This window comes from Nelumbo lutea, chromosome 1 (genome assembly GCF_056320005.1).
Source record: "Nelumbo lutea isolate HS-2025 chromosome 1, American lotus-T2T, whole genome shotgun sequence".
Classification (NCBI taxonomy): Eukaryota; Viridiplantae; Streptophyta; class Magnoliopsida; order Proteales; family Nelumbonaceae; genus Nelumbo; species Nelumbo lutea.
This window is the reverse complement of record NC_142684.1, coordinates 149,993,570-150,012,670: the sequence shown is the minus strand read 5'-3', so window position 1 is coordinate 150,012,670 and position 19,101 is coordinate 149,993,570. Positions and strand designations below refer to the sequence as shown.

At 36.4% G+C, this 19,101-nt stretch overlaps 1 protein-coding gene across 2 annotated transcripts; it reads right to left on the bottom strand.

Moving 5' to 3' along the window:
* Positions 1-8,913: 8,913 nt before the first annotated feature.
* LOC148878327 (uncharacterized) lies at positions 8,914-17,779 on the bottom strand. Of its 2 annotated transcripts, none has more exons than XM_088965141.1 (3): positions 17,440-17,779; positions 10,391-11,692; positions 8,914-9,299 (listed from the first exon to the last, which is right to left on the bottom strand). In XM_088965141.1, the coding sequence occupies exons 1-3, from the start codon at positions 17,620-17,622 to the stop codon at positions 9,072-9,074; spliced, it is 1,713 nt and encodes a 570-aa protein (XP_088821267.1). In that variant the 5' UTR covers positions 17,623-17,779; the 3' UTR covers positions 8,914-9,071. The 2 variants fall into 2 exon arrangements, with proteins under 2 accessions (XP_088821267.1, XP_088821268.1); XM_088965142.1 differs by having other exon boundaries at positions 9,063-9,243.
* Between the last annotated feature and the right edge of the window lie 1,322 nt (positions 17,780-19,101).

Here is a 19,101-nt window from a genome sequence, read left to right as displayed (position 1 = left end):
GGTTCTGCTGGTTTGCATATTTAGGGCAACTATTTTATATGAGTTATGAGATTTGAGAAAGGAGAGGAGATGTTATCGGTTAAGAAAAAAAAAGAAAAAGGAAAAAAGAAAAGAAGAGAAAGGAAAGGAAGGAGGGAAGAAGGAGGAGGATGGAAGGAGGGAAGAAGAAGGAAGAGGAGGGTTGTTTGACGTTCATTGGTGACAATAATGGCGACGGCGAGGCAGCGACAACATACACAGATTTGAGTTCTCAGATCTTCTTCTTCTTTTTCTTCTTCTTCTTCTTCTTCTTCTTCTCTCTCTCTCTCTCTCTCTCTGTCTCTCTTCTTCTTCCTCAAATCTGAGACAGACTCAGATATGAGACAACTAAGACACGAACTTAGATCTGAGTTCATATGTTTTTTGACGAAGAAGGGAGTTCCTGGGTTAGAACCATTGTCCGGGTCAACGGTTTTCTGACCAAGTCAACGTTTTTTGATCCAAGAACGGGTTTGGGGTGAAACAAAACCGGTTGCTTGGATGGTTTCTAGGCCAAACGGTCTGACTGTACGGGTCAACGATGGTTTAAAAACATTGATTTATATATACCTACACACACATATCTATCTATCTATCTATCTATCTATCTATCTATCTATCTATATATATATATATATATATATATATATATATATATATATATATATATTGAATTTCCATATGGCTAACGTGGCATGGTCTGATCGGTCCAACTTAGATGGTCAAACCAATGGCCCATGACCCAGAGGCAAAAGCGATTTGACCTTTAGGTTGGTTTTTAAAACACTAGTTTTGATCGATCAAAACCCACTCATGAATTTTGATAAATAACACATGATTTATTACCACCCCTATGATTCGAGTTTATTGGTTAGCTGTTTTTTTGGATATCATATCTTTTCCATATCATAGTAGGACCCTATTATTTAAGGCATTACTTATAATATTAATTAGTTACATTATTTCTCTCTTTTATATAATTAATTTTATTAAGCCTATTTTGAAACCAATCTTTTATAAAAATAGTATACTGCTAAAGGGACTTGAGTGAACTCAAATTGCTTACTCCAACCATACGTATTCTAACCTACTACTCCACAACATCAATGCCTTACTAAATTGGCATAAATAACTAACCATATTAGTTACATTATTTGTTATGCTAACTTTTCCTTGACATTAAGATGGTTTTACACTTTCCGCTTTTATGGTAAAATTACACTTCATATAAAGTTATAGACTATTAAAATACATGTTTTTATGTATAGAGTTATTAGAGCTATACATTATGTATAATTCAATTTTTAATATATATTTTAACTTCCATTGTATATCCATGCGTATCTTAATTTTTCCACTATATTTAAGTGTATCCAAAGCGTATCCAAAATTTAGATACACTTCTTTAAACTGCCTCTTCAGTATTCTTTACATTTTTTGATACTTTGAACCTCACACTTGATTTTACATCATATAAACAAAATGTGAATTGGTATAATATACTCGTGCAAAAGATACCTCTAATAGGATACAAGGACAAGGGTTTCAATCCTCTCTTAACTCTTTTTGCTACATATATTATTTCTTATAAAATAAATAATATATATATATATATGGATTTATATAATTGGTGTTGGGAATGGATACCCACGTTAAATATAATATAATTGGGTTCAAATACTAGGTACCCTAAGGTTAAAATTCAAACACATCCCAAAAAATTCTTGTAGAATTGCCACCTCTAAACCTAACCTGAGACCCAACCCTCAAAATTTGGGTTAGGCTTGGGTTGGCCTAACTTCTATACTTTCCTTTTGCCAAATCTATTTATTTCTTCGATTCTAAGGATTCATAGTAATTCAATATTAGCATTATTATGTGTAAAAGAATATAATTATCACATTTTAGCCTTTAAAATAAAAATTCTTTACGTACATGCGTACATATAAAGATGGATAAATACATATATACATAAATACTCGTAGCAAAACACACACACATGGATGCATAGTTGCATTTGCATACATGCATGAATAGTGATTTGCATGTAGTAAGTGCTTACATTCATAAATACATATTTATATATGCAAATATGAAGTTAAGTTGGGTTTTCTATTGGATCAAGTTAGTCAACGCTTCAACCTAATCTTCCCCAAAATTAAGTTGAATTCATACTTTTCAACCCTAACCCTGACTTGAACTTCAACCCAACCCAACCCTAGTTTTTCAGACTGTGTTTGGGTTAGATTTAGGCTAACCCAACCCAACCCCACAAGTCATAAATTACATATGCTGCATAACCATTCAATCTCTCACTTAACTGGCATTGGACATTATCATCGGTTCCACCTTATTTTTCTTTGGTCTTCCTCTTTTGCTCTATCGTAAAACTCACGACACATCTTACCTGTGGTGTGTGAAGCTCCTCTCATCAGTAGTAGCGTGCAAAGTTTCTCTCACCAGCGCTCTTGTAAGTATTAAAGAAACACCAACAAAACAGTTATTCAATTCAATGTTAATAGTTTCAAATGCTGGTGTTGATTCCACTAATTCATATTATTTGAAGTTTCTTCATATCCAACATCTATCTAGTCATCATTTACTTTGTTCTCATTATAAATCAACAAATTAAATAATAAGCAGTACCCTATCAACCAAATACAAATATGTTTCTTCAGGCTTAGAGATGACAATTCTGCAAATGAGTTTTACGATCAAACACCATCTTCTCACCTGATTGTTGTCATTTTCAATAATCAAATACATTCTTATCGAATGCTTTCAAAACTGAACAAGAATGCATATATCATTGAACTAGTGTCTATGAATATATGCATTTTCAATACTCAAATGCATTCTTATCAAATGCTTGCAAAACTGAACTAGAATGCATATATGCATTTTCGATATTCTTCCCAAACGCAACCTCAATGTTCTTTGGAGAATTACAATCACTTTTTTTTTTCTTCTCTTAAACAACATAATTATTAGATGAAACCTATAGTGGTTGCTATGTTGATCAAATCACATGGGAGGTTTATATGACTTTCAGAGGTTTTTATGATTTTTCCTAAAATAAAACCCAAAACAAAATGAGTCAGAGATTATTCTTATTTGCACTCTCATGAATTTGTTCTAGTGAAAATGAAATTGCACTACACACAAATGAATTAGTGAAAAGTATAAGATAAGAGTGTCCTTTACTATTCTCTGCACTGTTTTTTGGTATTACAAATTAGGCATTACATGGGATTTTCTCCTCACATAATCCTACTGATGCCCACCTGGACTTGACAGTATTTGCAGCTATGCATTGGGAACATCTCCCAAAGGCTCAGTTGGAAGCAGTATAAATACAAATTTGTAGATTACAAAACTTTATATTTTATATTATTTTATATGTATCTGTATTGTACATATTTGTAGGGTTCAAAATATCACAACGTATCGGGCCGTATCAGCCGATACATGTCGTTTCGACAAAAGCCCGATACATGAAACGTGTATAAATCCTTTGTTTCGTTTCTTTTCATATGTATCAGAAAAGAAATAGTCTGATACTACATTTGATCACTTCGATTCATCATTAATTTCATTAATCAATATTTAATACCAAATCTCTCATTAATGTTGTTATTCCTATATTTAAGTCTAATTTCTCTTTTATTAATTAGTCATTTACTCCAAAGCAAATTTAAATTTAAATTTGAATTTTAGCGTCTGATTCAAATTCTCTCATTAATTCCTTTAATTAATGATTTTCTCTCATTAATTTTGTTTCGTTAGTGTAAAAACTTCAAATTTTAGTTATAGCAAGGTTTAAACCTTAGTCACTTGATTTTAACAACTACACTGTTTGCCATTGAGCGACACATATTTATTTGCTATGATCATATGTATTTTTAATTTTAAGTAAACTTTTACTTTTTTTAATGAGTGACAAGTGTTTATTAATAAATGCTACAATTAATTATTAAAATTTATATACTAATAAATATTAAGATTAATTATATTGTTTTTTTTTGAAAATTGACATTCACATTTCAGTTTTTTTTTTTGTTTTTTACATTTTAGTTATTCCATCGTTTTTCAACAGTTGTTAATTGTGTCCTGATATGTCACACTTTATATAAACCATTAAATTATTGTTTTTTTTTTTACATTTAAGTGACTTATTTACAATCATATAAAATTTGTAAATATTGTTAATAATGTATTTTTGGGATTTATTTGAATTTTCTACTATATTTATGTGTATCTTGATTTTTCGTCCATATCCATATTATCCTAAGTGTATCTCGATACATCTCTTAAAATTGTCTTTCCGATACATCTTGTGTTTACGATACTTTGAACCTTGCATATTTGTATTTATACTCTTTCCAAACTAAACCTGATGTGCAACATTAACATGCTATGAAGTGGGTGTGAAGTAGGGGTGTCCACGGTTCGGTAATCGAACCGGTACCACCGGTTTTTCCATTTCCCCAAACCAAAACCGAACCAGTACCACCAGTTTATCGGTCCGTCAGTTTAGGTTTTTGACATGTTCGGTTCTTTGATTTTTTGGTTTTTTATATTTATAATATATATTATATAAATATATGTATAATATTATATTATAAATAATAAATGCTATATAATATATTATAAATATTATAAAAATATATAATATATTTATAAATAGATTATTATAAATATAACGATAAATCTCTTAAACTACCTCTATTGTTCACGAAATTGACAAACTATACCCTTAAATTTTCTAACAATTGACATGCTGGTAAACACTAACGGGAAAAATGAAATATCAAATTTGCCCTTCACTATATCGAATTTTCAAAATAAAACCCAATTGATAAAAAAACCCATGATTTTCAATTTTTTCCAAATGAACCTCCAAAACCCAAAACGGTATTTGAGACATCTCCCTCATTTTCAGAACAAGAAAAGAAGTAGAACCTAGTGACGTACGTTATAGAAGATGATAACACTCGAATCGAACAACATAATATAAACTTCAGAAACACACCTCTCACTTTCATCTCTGATTCATCACTTTACAACAGATTCCTCTTGACATGTGTTACTTGCTTGTCTTTCATGGATTCTTTGCAACTGTAACTCCCAACAAGTTGCTTTCATTTGTTCACTTCATTAACAGTTAATTGCTTGGAAGGAATTTCTAATCAACCATGTGGAGATGCTGATGGGTGAAGGAAGCTGTTAATCAGCCATGTAGAGATGTTGATGGGTTCTGGTTCTTTTCTTCTTGTTTTGAAAATAAGGGGACGGATTCAATAGAGAGGGGCAACATTTTCAGCCCCATAAGAAATGTAGCAGGAGCGATAAAGCTTCTTATTTAGAAAACAGGGGAACGGGTTCAGCAAGGAGAGGCAACATTTTCAGCCCCATTGGAAATGTATTAGGAGCGATAAAAGGATAATCTTCTCATTCTGAAAACAAAAACAAGGGTACTGGTTTAGCAGGGAGGGGCAAAATTTTCAGCCCCATTGGAAATGTAGCAAGAGCAATAAAGGATAAGATAATTGGTCCAAAAGAAGTGGTGAAGCATAAAATGGAGCACAGAGGCTAAGTAGGTGGAGAGGATAAGAATAGAAGTGGAGACAACTCCGATCGAGATTGGAGAAGGAGAAAGGCTCACATAAAATGGTCTCAAGGATGGGTTTCCACGACTGAGCCGTAGTTGACGTTTGACATCGATAAGCCACTAGCTCTGCCTCTTGTGTCATACTGCTTGTGACTCGGTCGGAGCTATTAAGCCTCGATATAGGATTGCTTTCTGCGTGTCTAGCATCGGATGCGGAGACGCCGCGTTTGGCGATCACTGTGAGCCTTGTGGCTAGAGAGACGAGGCCGACGAGAGAGGCATTGGACTGAAACACGGAGAAAGGTTATACGAAGTAGAGCTGGCCGGGTTGAAGCTGAGTGTCGGGGGCCAATGCTGGTTCCAATAGTGGCGGTGAATAATAAGGGTATTTTAGGAATTTTAAAACAATTACCACTCACGTGAGTGTGATGGAAAATTATTAGAAAACTTAAGGGTACTTTAAGACAATATATAAACAATAAGGATACAGTTTGTCAATTTCATGAACAATAGTAGTTTAAGAGATTTATATGTATATATTTATATATAATGAATATATTTATATATAATATATAGAAAATATGTGACATTTATTAAAAATATATATAAAATATACATATAAATATATATACCGATCGGTTCAGTTAACCATCAGTTTTTTGTAGGTTAACCGAAAACTGAACCGGTTTTTCATTTTTCAAAAATACCAAACCAAAATCGAACCAATTGGTTCGATTAACCACATTTTCAGTTTGGTTTTCTCGGTTTGGTTTGGCTTTTCGGTTTTTCATGGACACCCTTAGTGTGAAGAAGATATCCAAACTCTAGATTAAAGGGTAGGGACAAAGTGGTGTGCACGTGAGGTCTACCGACCTACCAATCTTACCATAAGGAACTTGCAGTTACACAGATTTAGGCTCCAATTGGTTTGGGGGAATAGGGGTCTGAAATCAGAATCAAAATGGTATTCCAATTCCAACTGGTTGATTAAGAAAAATTGGAATCCCATTTCCATTCTTGCTGGAATGACATTCTCCCATTTGAGAGAATGGTCATTCTCTACCTCTCACTTAGGAATGAAATTTCATTCTTGTTTATTATAATTTCCATTCCCATTCCTGCTGGAACCAAACAAATTATAGGATTTTGATTCTGACTGCAAAGCAAATGGACCCTTTACGCTGAGTTTGGAAGGAATACAAACGCAAATATGTAGAGTGCAAAACCTTATGTTTTGTATGTATTTATGCTCATTTTGGAAAGAGTACAAATACAAATATAGACAACATAAATACATACAAAATAATACAAATTATAAGGTTTTGCACTCTACATATTTACATTTCTATTCCTTCCAAACTCAGCCTTAAGTCTTTTGCACCTCCATATTTGGAGGAATGCTCAGTGACCATCTCAGCTATTCAGTCAAAAAAAAGAAATAAACTCTCCCTTGTCCCAAAGACCTCTTTGGGTAACTGAATGCACAACAGTGTTCTTAATTTCTTATCACAGCAAACAAACCTAAACGTAACAAAAAGTGCAGAAGAGAGTTCAACAATAGTCAATATGTTTTAACAGAAACGTAACATTAGCAGCACCAACTGTATTCGAGCTCGACACAGCCTGAATTAACGCTGTGTTTGGTTAGAAAGTTCAAACCAAACATAGCTTAAACGAAGGCAATCTGGCTCCTAAGCCTGACCCTCCTTGATCCACATATTGTTGGAAAGTATATAAACTTTATGTACTATGTGTTGAATTTAATAATATTTTAAATTTTATATGAAAGATAATTGATAATCTATATATTTTTTATATTTCTTAATCAAATAATTAGAAATCTTGATGTTTATTTGTGTTATTTTACTTATTTATTGGTTATATATTATATGAAATAATAAAAATCTAGATGCGGGTTTTAAACCGAACCCACCACTACGGCCTATCATTGAATGTGAGAAGAGTAGGACTGGGGAGGGTTTTGCACTTTCATATGCAGGGAGGATTTGGATTCTCAAAATCCAACCCACTACGGGTTTGGGGGCAGGTATGGAAAAGTATGGTCTAGAATTTATAAAACACTCACGGAACCTGTCCCATTACCATCCCTATAGCCATTGCTTCTGCTTGCATTTTAGAGACTGCATTGTTTGAGCTAAAAAGAAGAGCAACACACTTCCCATCATGATCTTTACCGATTAATCCAAAATTAGTTAAGGGAGAGCCCATCATTTTCACCACACATCGAGCGGTGAGAGATGGGTCGTGTAAACTTGTAAAATACATCTAAATTGCAAGATGACTCGCTTTCTACCACGAACGTATCCTGTATTCTTGGGTTTGGGCCTTTGGGGAAACAAGACGTGTAGATGGGTCGTGGGCCCCCATAAATTGCTGCTGCTCGCTGCTCTTATGGAGGTGGTGGGGGTGGGAGATTCATCAAAATTTGGTCTAAAGGGTCCGTTTGGTTTGGAGCTGGAATGGTAATGAAAATTGAAATCAATATGAATGGGATTTCATTCCCAAAGGAGGGGTAGAGAATGGTCATTCCCTCAAACGGGGAATGCCATTCCAGCAGGAATGGGAATAGGATTTCGATTCCGCCCAATCAAAGTTAGAATCGGAATAGCCCATTCCGATTCCAATTCCAGACCTCTATTCATGCAAATCAAATGGGGCCCTAAGATTTGACAGATCAAGAACAAAGGATCCATTTGGTCCATAGTGGGAATGGGAATTGGAATGGTCCATTCCCATAATCTGTTTGGTTCAAACAAAAATGAGAATTAAAATCAACAAGAATGAGATTTCATTCCCAAAGGAGGGGCAATGGAGGAATGCCATTCCAACAGGAATGAGAATGGGATTTCGATTCCGCCCAACCAAGCAGTTGGAATCGAAATAGCCCATTCGATTCCAGACCCCTATTCCAGCAACTAAACTGACCCTGTCTGATTGCTGTTGCGCCTGAGTTATCCGCTTCCAATTTGTGGTACATATCAAGGTGTGTGGCAGTAGAGAATCGTCAACTGGTTAAAGTGTCAACCTATGGTCATCATGGGCTTATAATGGGTGATTCTTCTGTAGGCCCTGATCAAATTTTTCTTCGGATGATCATTAAACAGCCATAAATTGCTGCAAAAGCAACTTCAGCCAAATTTTGAGGCCGTTTCCTTTTAACATGTACGCGGAACAGAAACAATCCTGTTACGGATCCATGAGCATATATGCAGTATGGACGTGTACATGTCCAGAAACGACCAGATCTGGTGAATCGATTCACCTTTCAAATACAATAGTAACCAGCACTTGCATTACTATTACAACTGACGACAAAGTTGAATAAATATAGATGTCCAGTGAGAACATGGATTGTATGATAACAATCGGCCTTTTCAATCAGTGACAAATAAAGTTGAAAGTGGAAACCAAGAATTCACTATCAATTCTTTTGATGCACAGCGATTCTATGGATATCCATCTCCTTCAACATGACAGAGCGCCCACATGAGTCACATGGTGTTGTTCTAGATCCACAGACACTCTCATGCTCGGAAAGTCCTCTCAATCTATCTCGGATATCTGTTGCAGAGGTCCCGGCTTGAACCATGTCCCTGCAGAACTCGCATGTTATTAAGCGTAGAGGACAGACAGTGGACTGGTGATGAACCTGGTCAAAAACATGAAACATATTTAGATTAATTGAAAATACATATTCAATCTACCAAGTAACTGACTGCCTCCAATTTCCAGAGGCTTCGTTTCTCTCTCGTAGAGAGAGCCTCCCTCTCGAGACTTCCTCGAGGTTTTACTTTCTCAGCCTTGCTTCGTCTCCTCTTCCGCCTTCGATCCACCCATCTCCCTTTTCTCACTGGGTTCTCTTATTCTCTTCTTCCCTTTCTCTAGTCTTAGTTTTCCCTCTTTTTCTCACTCTTCTGTGTGTTTGTTTTCCATCCTCTGTTTTTTTCTTTTTTTTCATCCTCTGTCGTTCTTCTTCCTCCTTTCATCATCTGTCGTTTTTCTTCCCTTCTTCCATCCTCTGTTATTTTTTCCCTTTACTTGTTTTTCTTTTTTGTTCCTTTGTTATTTTTTGTTTTTTCTTTGCTGTTGTTGTGCAGGGAACTTGGTACAGGGGATGCACTATTCAATCTTTTCTTGTCGGGCGTTGGCCACATTTGCTACTTTGGTTGCCATCCTTGGTTGTTTCTTAAAGCCCAAATCCTTTGTCGATTTGGTACGAAGGTCGTTTTCGCCACCGGTTGCAGTTTTTTGGTGGCGGTTGCAGTCTCTAGGTGGCAGTTGCAGTTGCAGTTTCTTAGTGGCTTTTTTGGTGGCAGTTGCATTATTGGAAATGGTTTAAGTTTTTGGGACTCTACCGCCTTTTGCGGCTTTCCTGGTTGCACTATTACTGCCTCCTCGCCATTTTCTTGAGCGTCCCTCCTGTTTCTTTCTCTCACTTTGGGTGGATTGCTGTTTCTTCTGTTGGTGATTTTACTCACCTTTTGTCTTTTGCAGAAGTTAATTTCTTCTCCTTTATCCACTATTCATGTATATTTTGTTCTTTCTAAGAATTTGTCTTGGGTTTTCTTGCTTGGTACCATTACCAATTCTTTGTATTCAAGTTTCTGGATCGAATGAAATATACATGCCTTTGCCTTCAAAAGTAAAAAAGAAAAAAGAAAAAAAACAAAGAGGCAACCATGTTTCATGCTCTTAGATGCTGCCACTGAATATGTATTTCGTGGTGGAATTGATGCTTACCATTTCTTCCTTCTCAAGGATTACCCCGCAAGGGCAATGAAGTGGCTCATGGAACACTTTCATGTGCTTCTCCATCTCTGCTTTCTGGGAGGCTCGCCCACATCTCTCACAATGCATATGGTTTTCAGCTTCCTCCTTTCTGAGTACAACCCCACATCCAGCATGCTGACAGATGACATTGTGCCTAAAGCAATATGCTTCATGCAGTGCACTGCTCCTACTAGGGATGTAATGTTTACAATTCCGACATGCCAAGGAGTCTGAATCCAGTTTTGACGAGGAAGCTGCAGCCTGTTCGCCTACCTTATGACTATTATTATCTTCAATACCTACAACAATTTGATATTTTGTTGTTCCCTTGAAGCCAAAGACACCAATACTATAGGTACCTGCACCAAGGTTCTCATCCTTGGAACCAAGGAACAAAACCTTTGAACCCACATCATGGGAAGACCATTCATGCTGGTGTTGGTTTGGGAATATGACAGGATGCTTAGAGACATAGAGATCAGTGTCCCCACTACTTGTTTCTGCTTCTATCCTAACCTCAATATTGGCAAAGCCAGAGGCTATTTTTTCACTAACGTCAGTATCTACCGTGAACTTGTAATAGTTATATTTCCCTTCCTTGACAATTCCAGATTCAGCCTTTCCTAGTGTGAGTGGGACCAAGACATGCTGATCTGCCCTCCCTGAAGCCAAGTCAGGTCCCACTATGTCAACCTCAATATCTGTTTCAAGTACAGATACACTAGAAGATGGTTTTAGCTCTAGAACTCGCAATTTATAGCTTAGCTCACCATGGTTGACTGTGACCACATCACCTTGCGAGAGAGTAGCATGCTGCCGAAGGCTTGTTTCAAGGACTGCCTTGTGGTTAGGTATGTCAAAGAATCCCATGCCATCTGGTTGTAGTTTGGCATAGGTTCCTTTTGGTAGCCTAACATAACGAACCTCAATCAAGGGAGTGCTTGGAGGCTCAGAGGAAAATAAATTGTTCCATACATGAGGAGGAAGTTCAACAAATCCTTCATTTGTAGTGAATTCCAGAACACCTGAGTGGGTAGTACCATGATTTTGCTGTTCAGTGGATTCTGTAGTTGGAGAACCATCTTGTTGAACTTTTGAAAGTTGAAAGTACATGGGTCCTTTATCAAGGGCGCCTTGATCAGACAATTCAGTGAAGCAGGAAGGTGGCAATTTAATTTTATCTCCATAACCCTGATAAGGCACAGCTTCTAAAATACGAAAAAGTATGACTCCTTTTCCAGCAAGCGTACTTTCTTCCATTTGTTGATTAGCCTGAGGTAAAAATGAAAAACTTTTTAATTACTTGTATTCATGAAATTATCCATAAAAATACTACGGATTGGAGGGGAAATATAAAAAAAAGTCCGTGTAAATTTTGATGGTAATTTCCATCTACCTTCCTTCTAACCATATAAATTTATGCAATATGTGCTATTTTCCTTTTTTTCGTGCATGCGCGTGCTTGGGGGGGGGGGGGGGAGTTCAATTATGAACTATTTAAATTTATTCTCAAGCATTCAATGTCACAAGGCATGATATGCTTATTGGCCAATCAACAATTATTGGTGATAAAATTAGTTTGTATATGTATCTAAACATGTTTGCAATCTAATAACCATCATATATAGGGGATCTTAGGGAATGACAACAATTTTTCAAAATGGAGTCTCTTGGCCTATTATATTATGTTTCAAAGAATGTCCTTTAACAAACGGCAGTTTGGATACTATAGGTGATTGTTCAAGGTTCAACAGTTCTTCAATTTCAAAACACCCGAATAAGTGCCTCAGTTAATTTCCAGTGTGATAATTGGATTTCTCTTGTTCTAGGTTCTGTTTCCTCAAATATTCTGTTTTTTTTGGTGGGGGGGGGGGGGTGAAGGCAACATATACTGGTACATCATATATGATTTCACATAATTTTGAAAGTGTGCTAGTTACAAAATAATGATTCAGCTGTTATGTCGGATGTACTAGCCCAAGAGAGGATCTTTGCAGTTCAATTGTGACTGATTATTGAGGTCCTTAATACAAATTAACCCTAATATTCTTAATACATCATGTTTCTTGTTGAAGCCAATGACAAATCATTGAGGTCCTTATGCTACCACAAAAGATTAATGGCTGCATTGCATCGCAGTGTCCTACCATTTAGAGATTGAAATTTCTATTTTAAATGGTTGCCTTGTTTTCTTCTTATTTGCTATTTCTTTAATTATTTATTTTTGTAGTGATAATGGGCATTACCATATACTATTTAATAACAATTTGACCCATTAAAAATTACATGATTAATGACAGGTATACAGGATGGAACTTTTGTATTGGAGGATTAAGACTGTATTTGGCATAAGGAGAAACGACTGATTTTGGAGCATTAATAAAATAAAAGCTCTTATCCTTATAGACAGAGAAAAAAACTATTTTGTCGGGTAAGAGATAAGAATGAAAGAAGCTTCTTTTACTTATTGCTCTATATCTTCTTCAGACCATGAGTTTTGAAGAGTTTTACAAGCAAACATGTTCAGTTAAAAGCATTAATGAAATTCAGTAGTACCCATTATACCTTCCAGACCATGGTTTAAAACAAGTATCAGCTCATTAAACTAGACTACCCTTTCCAATTTTAAAATGATTAGGTAGAATTTTTAAGAACCTGATTCTACTCAAAATTTATTACCTATCATATCCATCTTTATCCATAAGGCACAAAGCCTCCTTATCCATAAGGAGAGATTTGTTGTGGATACTGGATATGCAATAGCCAATGCAAAATGCAGCCTAAATCATTTATAAATGGTGGTGAAATTTATCAACAAGAACATTTTAAATACATTTAGAGGTCAAATGTATAAATAAGGATAGCAACCTGGAAACAAAATAAACAAGACCAATACAAGCCATGGATCTTGAAAAGACACTTTTGTTTCCTGAATATTGTAGAACTTCACTCCATTCTTTGGAGCTTCAAGGAAGAGTGGAATCATAAATTCTTTGACGGGAAATCCTATGCAGAGTCCACATTCATAGGAAAGATAGTAGGTGTTTTAGGTTTTATTTCTTAAGGATTTTCAAGGTTTCAACCATGAGCAAGTGGTTTTTCACTCTTATCATAATGTTCTTTTATTAACCATATAAAGCCTAAGCAAAAAGGCCTTTGCCCTCTTTCTACCATCCAGCAGAGTTTCTTCAGGATTCGATGAAAACCTAGAAGGGGAGATTTTCATTCACCTTCCTAGTTGATGGATATTTCGGATAATCTTATGTAAGATGTTGAGTTTTCCTGCCATATTGCCATTTGGCACTGGTGAATGAAAAGATGAGGCATCCTTTGAAATTTATAGTACAATACTTCATAGGGGCTTTGGTTCTAAAAGAAAATCAGTTTTTAAATCACTAAGCAGAAAGCTTGTACTTAATTCTAATGTGTATCGTCAACTTAACAAGCAAAAAATAATAAAAATAAAAGAGAAAGGAAAAGAAACAAAGATTTTCTTAGGAGAGCCAAGCCAGATTTGCTCCCTCTCATGCTCCACTGTTTTCCTTTTGCATTCTCTTCCTTTTTGGAGAGAAAACAAAACAGGTCAAAGATAAAATTTGCCTTACTACTTTGCTTTGGCTTTCCTTTTTCTTTTGGTTTTCCTTTCTTTCCTCCATATATTTTAATAGGACACTGAACACAATTGCTATTTTTGGTGAGTGAATGAGGGTGGAATACACTATTTTTGGTATCATGTGTAATAGGAGTGTGGAACACACTAGTCTTTTTTTTTTGCATTGTGAGTTTGTGTACTAGATTTGGGGAGAATGTTGGATTTGATTGGGGTGGAGATGTGCTTCCCGGCTGATGTGACTTCATAGGTGCTTGGTTCTTAAGGGGGGTTAAGCAAGGTTAAAAGAGTAGCTTGGAGCATCATCCCTAAAACAGTCTCCTGGCAACTGTGTTGTGAAAGAAATAGCAGAGTTTTTGAGGGGAGGCAGGGTTCAAAAGAAGAGGTTCTCAAAAAAGTTTTGGGCATGGTGTTTTCTTGGTTGGCAAATCACTCTCTGTTCAAGAATAGACATACAAATTCTTTTTTTATCAGAATTTTCGTTTTGTAAGGAATTTGTAAGATTTTTTGTTGTTATTGGGCTTATTGTAATTGGGTCAGTTCGGTTTTTCCTTGTACAGAATCTCATTGTATAGGGGTTATCCTTGTAACTTTTTTTGGCATATAATGAGATACTTTACCTTACAGTTTTAAAAAAAAAAAAAAAAAATTGGCGACTGAATACCCCTAAAAGAAAGCATCAATAAACAAACTAGTCTTAGAGAATCATTTATGGGCTTCCAACAAACATAGATTGCATCCAATTGAGTGAACAAAGGTTATATATGGGTTTATTTGTTTCTTTGCTTCCATTTATTCTCCTTTTCTTTTAACAGGTAGTAGCATTTTTATAGAACTTTACAAAATCAATGCAGTTCGTTGATTTTTCTTTATGGACCCAGCCAATAAGTTGGAGAACTATTATTTCTGGTACAAGTTCGAAATTAAAATCAATCAAGTGGAAAAAATATCTGCCCAAGGAGGCATCGGCAATCGACAATATCAATTAAGTTGATTTCAAACGCATGGAACATGATATATGGTTCACACAGATTAAATTGGGAACCTGCAGTAACAGCTCAGCTGACTAGATAACAAAAACAATTCCACTCAGGTAGAGACAAACAAGCTCCAAAAGTAATATTCACTTAGTTGATGCAAAATGGAAGGTTATAGTTAAAATTCCAATATCATATTGGTAGATACTATATTCGATTCTACTATCAATAGAGTTCATAATTAGAGTTTCCCCTAAATAAATCCAAATGTACCTATTGAAAGAATGGTATGATCCATCTAATGGACGCCAAGAAGGGTGCGGAATGGAGGGCGGATTTCAAAAAAAAAATTCTTACATTCTTCCAACTGGGAATCATATTCCCTAAATTTAGAATGCATTATTCAAGGATCCTACTTGAACCATAAACAAACCAGATCTGAACCAAAAGGAAACATTAAGGATTATACCTGATCCGGAGAAATAATATCTCTCAAAGTTGGTGTTCACGCCCAAAGAAGTAACCAAGATCTGCTCCTGCTGAAGATGATACAGCTGTGGATGGAACAGAACCAGCAGGGTGTGTCCTACACACTGGATTCTTCACAAGAACCCTCTGGAAACCTTGAACACCGAATCCTTTTGTCTTTCTTGCAAGACTATTATCAAGAACTGATTTTTTGACTTCTTGCTACTGCAAAGATCCAATCTTCCAACAGGGAGTGGCGGCGGCTGGAGGAGGAGAAGTCCAGGGACGAAGAGGGCAGAACTGTCTCTTCTCTCTGGAGTCTGTGAGAGATCTGATCTCAGATTGCAGGATGTGTTTCTTGCTTCCTCAAACCCCTTAGTTTGAAATCTGATATTTCTGCTAGGATTTTCTCCTCTTTCTTCTTGATTAAGAAACCTCCCAATATTTTGGGAGTTATCCCAATTCAAATCAGTATTTGGATAGGGCTTAATCTTAATCCTATCTGCAGATTAAGTTAGTTAATTCATGATCTTATCAGGAGGTTACCAGATTCAAATCTAATTTGAATTTGGTCTCTTGAAATGGATAAGGTCAAGGACCCAATCCTTTTACTAACATTAATCTCAGATTCGCCCCATGAGCTGGTGATCATATCAACCCAGTTCGAAATGGGCTTTTGGCCCATTAAGTGTTCAGTGTTTAACCAGTTTCCAATCTGCTGCCCAGTTGGGCTTCTTTGTATGGTGTGGGACCCAAGCATTGATCTACACACCAATCACATGGGTTCGGCCCAGCCTTTGTTACAAGGCCAAGCCGAATTCACTGAAAGACTCAGTGACCCCCTTGAGCCCATCACATGGACCCTATGAGCCCAACACTTACATTAAGTGGTCCCTGGGCCAAGCCATCTTATAAAAACCCAGAGACTGTGGGCAGGTGCAAGATTAGCCCATCAGGTATTATCCTAAATGGTCTTACACTTAACCTCTCAGCCCTTAATGATCAAACACTGCCCGACAAGAGAAGACCTCTCTCTCGGCTGCAAGGAATAGTGCCACACTCTCTACTCACATGGATCCTGGGAATTAAAACCTTTTGCAAATCTTTTGAAACCGTACATATACATATATATATATATATATTATTTTTGCAAAACAAAATTCCAACGATTGAAATCAACTGCCGTCAGTTTGGTTTCCATCAGAGAGAGTGCATTCCCGATCATTACCATTGTTCGACAAAGGGGTTGATCCTGTCACTATGACCACTCACTCAGATGAATTCTCAGACTAACCCAACATGTCCAAGTTTTGACCCCCACTAAGGATCTTACTGATTGACACATCAAAGACAGCCCGATGATGTGTCACTATGATCTCCTGATCTCCTGTCACTATGACCACTCACCTAGTGATGTGTCATAATCGAGTCTAGGGGTCAGGTGCAACTTTCCAGTTTTGCCCATCTATCTCAAAGGTCTAGGGCAATACTGGAAATCTGGTCCGATTCAAGGGTTCAAGCAATCTCATACTGCATGTGCCTTGGGTCTTACCCTGATGGCCAAAACAAGCCATCCCAACACTTGGTGGCACATCAGTATCAGCATTGGTAGGATAAATCTCCCCAGACTTATCCAATGGCTGTGAACATTTAAAATTAACACAAGTTTCTATAAATGTCCAGTTTTAGGGTCTTACACAGAATTATACCAAACAATATGAATCAAACATGAACTTTAATTTATTTCCACTAAATAACAAAAGTATATCAAATCCGATTGAAGCTAAGGGCATACCAGAATGTCTAACACCTATTTCACAATAAAACACAACCTATGCTCTCAGTGAGGGAGGAAGAATATCATCCATAGATGGAATCAATAGATGAAGATAAACAAAAGATCGTAAACACGCATAAACCGACCAATCAAACCAAACTAAAAGCAATAATGAGGGAGGTCTTACCTTGAGTTGTGCTTCTGCAGCATCAACCCTACGAATTCTTTGAGCGGCTTCGATGGCTTCTCGTTGGCGAATGGCTTCTTGCTTGGCTTTCCTCTCTTTTTGGAGTCTTAGCCTCGCCCTCTCTTTCCCCTCCTTCAGTTCTCTCTCAAGCTTCTCTCTTGCGGCTCTTAACTCAAAATCCATTCTATTTCTCTCTCGGGAATCTTTGGAGTAAATGATCGAACTTTCTTCCTATTCGAAGGAGAGGGTTTGATCAAATGAGTTCAGATTTTCAATTCCAGTAGAAACCAATGAAGAGAAACCGAAAAATATCTAATTTTTTATAAGTTGATGAGCTTTTCGAGCTCTAGTGTGTAATGTGGGACGGAAGACCATTTAGGCGGTGTTTGGCATGACTTGGAATCTCCTGCCCATAAAAAACTCTACTCACATTACACACTATCCCGTGTATTGGGATTTCGAATCATCTCTTTGCATAGTATATTACGTAGGAGGATGAGATGCTCTTTGTGTAATTGGAATGTTATGTAGGTAAACATTGACAGAGTTCTTGTGAACAGGAGATCAGGACTCGCTTGGCATCGATGCGGTTGCCCCAAAAAACTGGTTATATTGGCTTTCCTCTTTTCCTTTAGGCTGTGTTTAGAATCAGTGTAAAACGTCATTTGTGTACTTTTACACCGATGACATTTTACATTGAACTGTAAAACTGACCATTGCTTTTTGAAAAACGCAATGGGTGAAGAGTGTAAGGTTCTACATCGATAAAATCGATTTAGTATTTACATCGATAATTGGTATAAAATTTAACGTTTAATAGATTTTACATCGATTATTGATGTAAAATTCTACTCCATCCAAACATATGCAAAATTGAACCAGAGTGGAGTTTTACGTTGATCATGATTATACTCTCTTTTCAAACGTGGACAAAATCGAACTGATGTAAACTTTTACACTATTCTTGATTTACACCGATTCAAAATGCAGCCTTAAGAACCCTAGAAGCGGCTCATAGAGCTGGTCTAAAAACTCCATATTTACACCAGCGTTAGATCAGGTCCTGATCTGAAACTCTCTTTTTCTTCATTTAGTGCAGTGTCGAACTTCGGTTCTTCACTTCTGTTGATATGAAAACGTAGTGATAACGGAGAAGAGAAGGAACATGTAAGAAAAAGGATGAAAAAGAAGCAGCAAGAACAGCGGGATCAGACCCAGGTGGCAACATCGATGCCAAGCAAAAAATGCTTTAAACCTTACACATACAACACTGTTTTTTGAGAAAACAGTTCTCAAGTAATGACATAGATGCCAAATACTTGGATAAAAATAAGGAAAATTGATCAATACCCTGTATCAAGGATTGAGATAGACGATACACCCCATTATTATCAGGCACGGAATTTGCTAAATGTATCATACTGATCATGCAATCCGTATCACATTGTATTGGTCTATACATATCGGTACGATATACGAGATACGCTACCTGCGAGACACATGTGCATGCGCATACCCTTCCACTAAAAATAAGAGTTGCTGGGACCCGAGTCAAGAGCAAAGAGAGTGCTTAACGCTCACTCCCCTAAGCCATTATGCTAATCCATTATTTGTATTTATAAGTAAAATAAAATAACTTCTATTAATTTATTGTTTAAATGT

Bases quoted from the DNA above. Each gene is read 5' to 3' on its own strand.
- LOC148878327 (XM_088965141.1), bottom strand. From the start codon at position 17,622: ATGGATTTTGAGTTAAGAGCCGCAAGAGAGAAGCTTGAGAGAGAACTG. The intron at 11,693-17,439 runs GTAAGACCTCCC...TTTTTACCTCAG, and splicing joins CTGCAGAAGCACAACTCAAG to GCTAATCAACAAATGGAAGA. The intron at 9,300-10,390 runs GTAAGCATCAAT...GTTTTTGACCAG, and splicing joins TCCTTGAGAAGGAAGAAATG to GTTCATCACCAGTCCACTGT.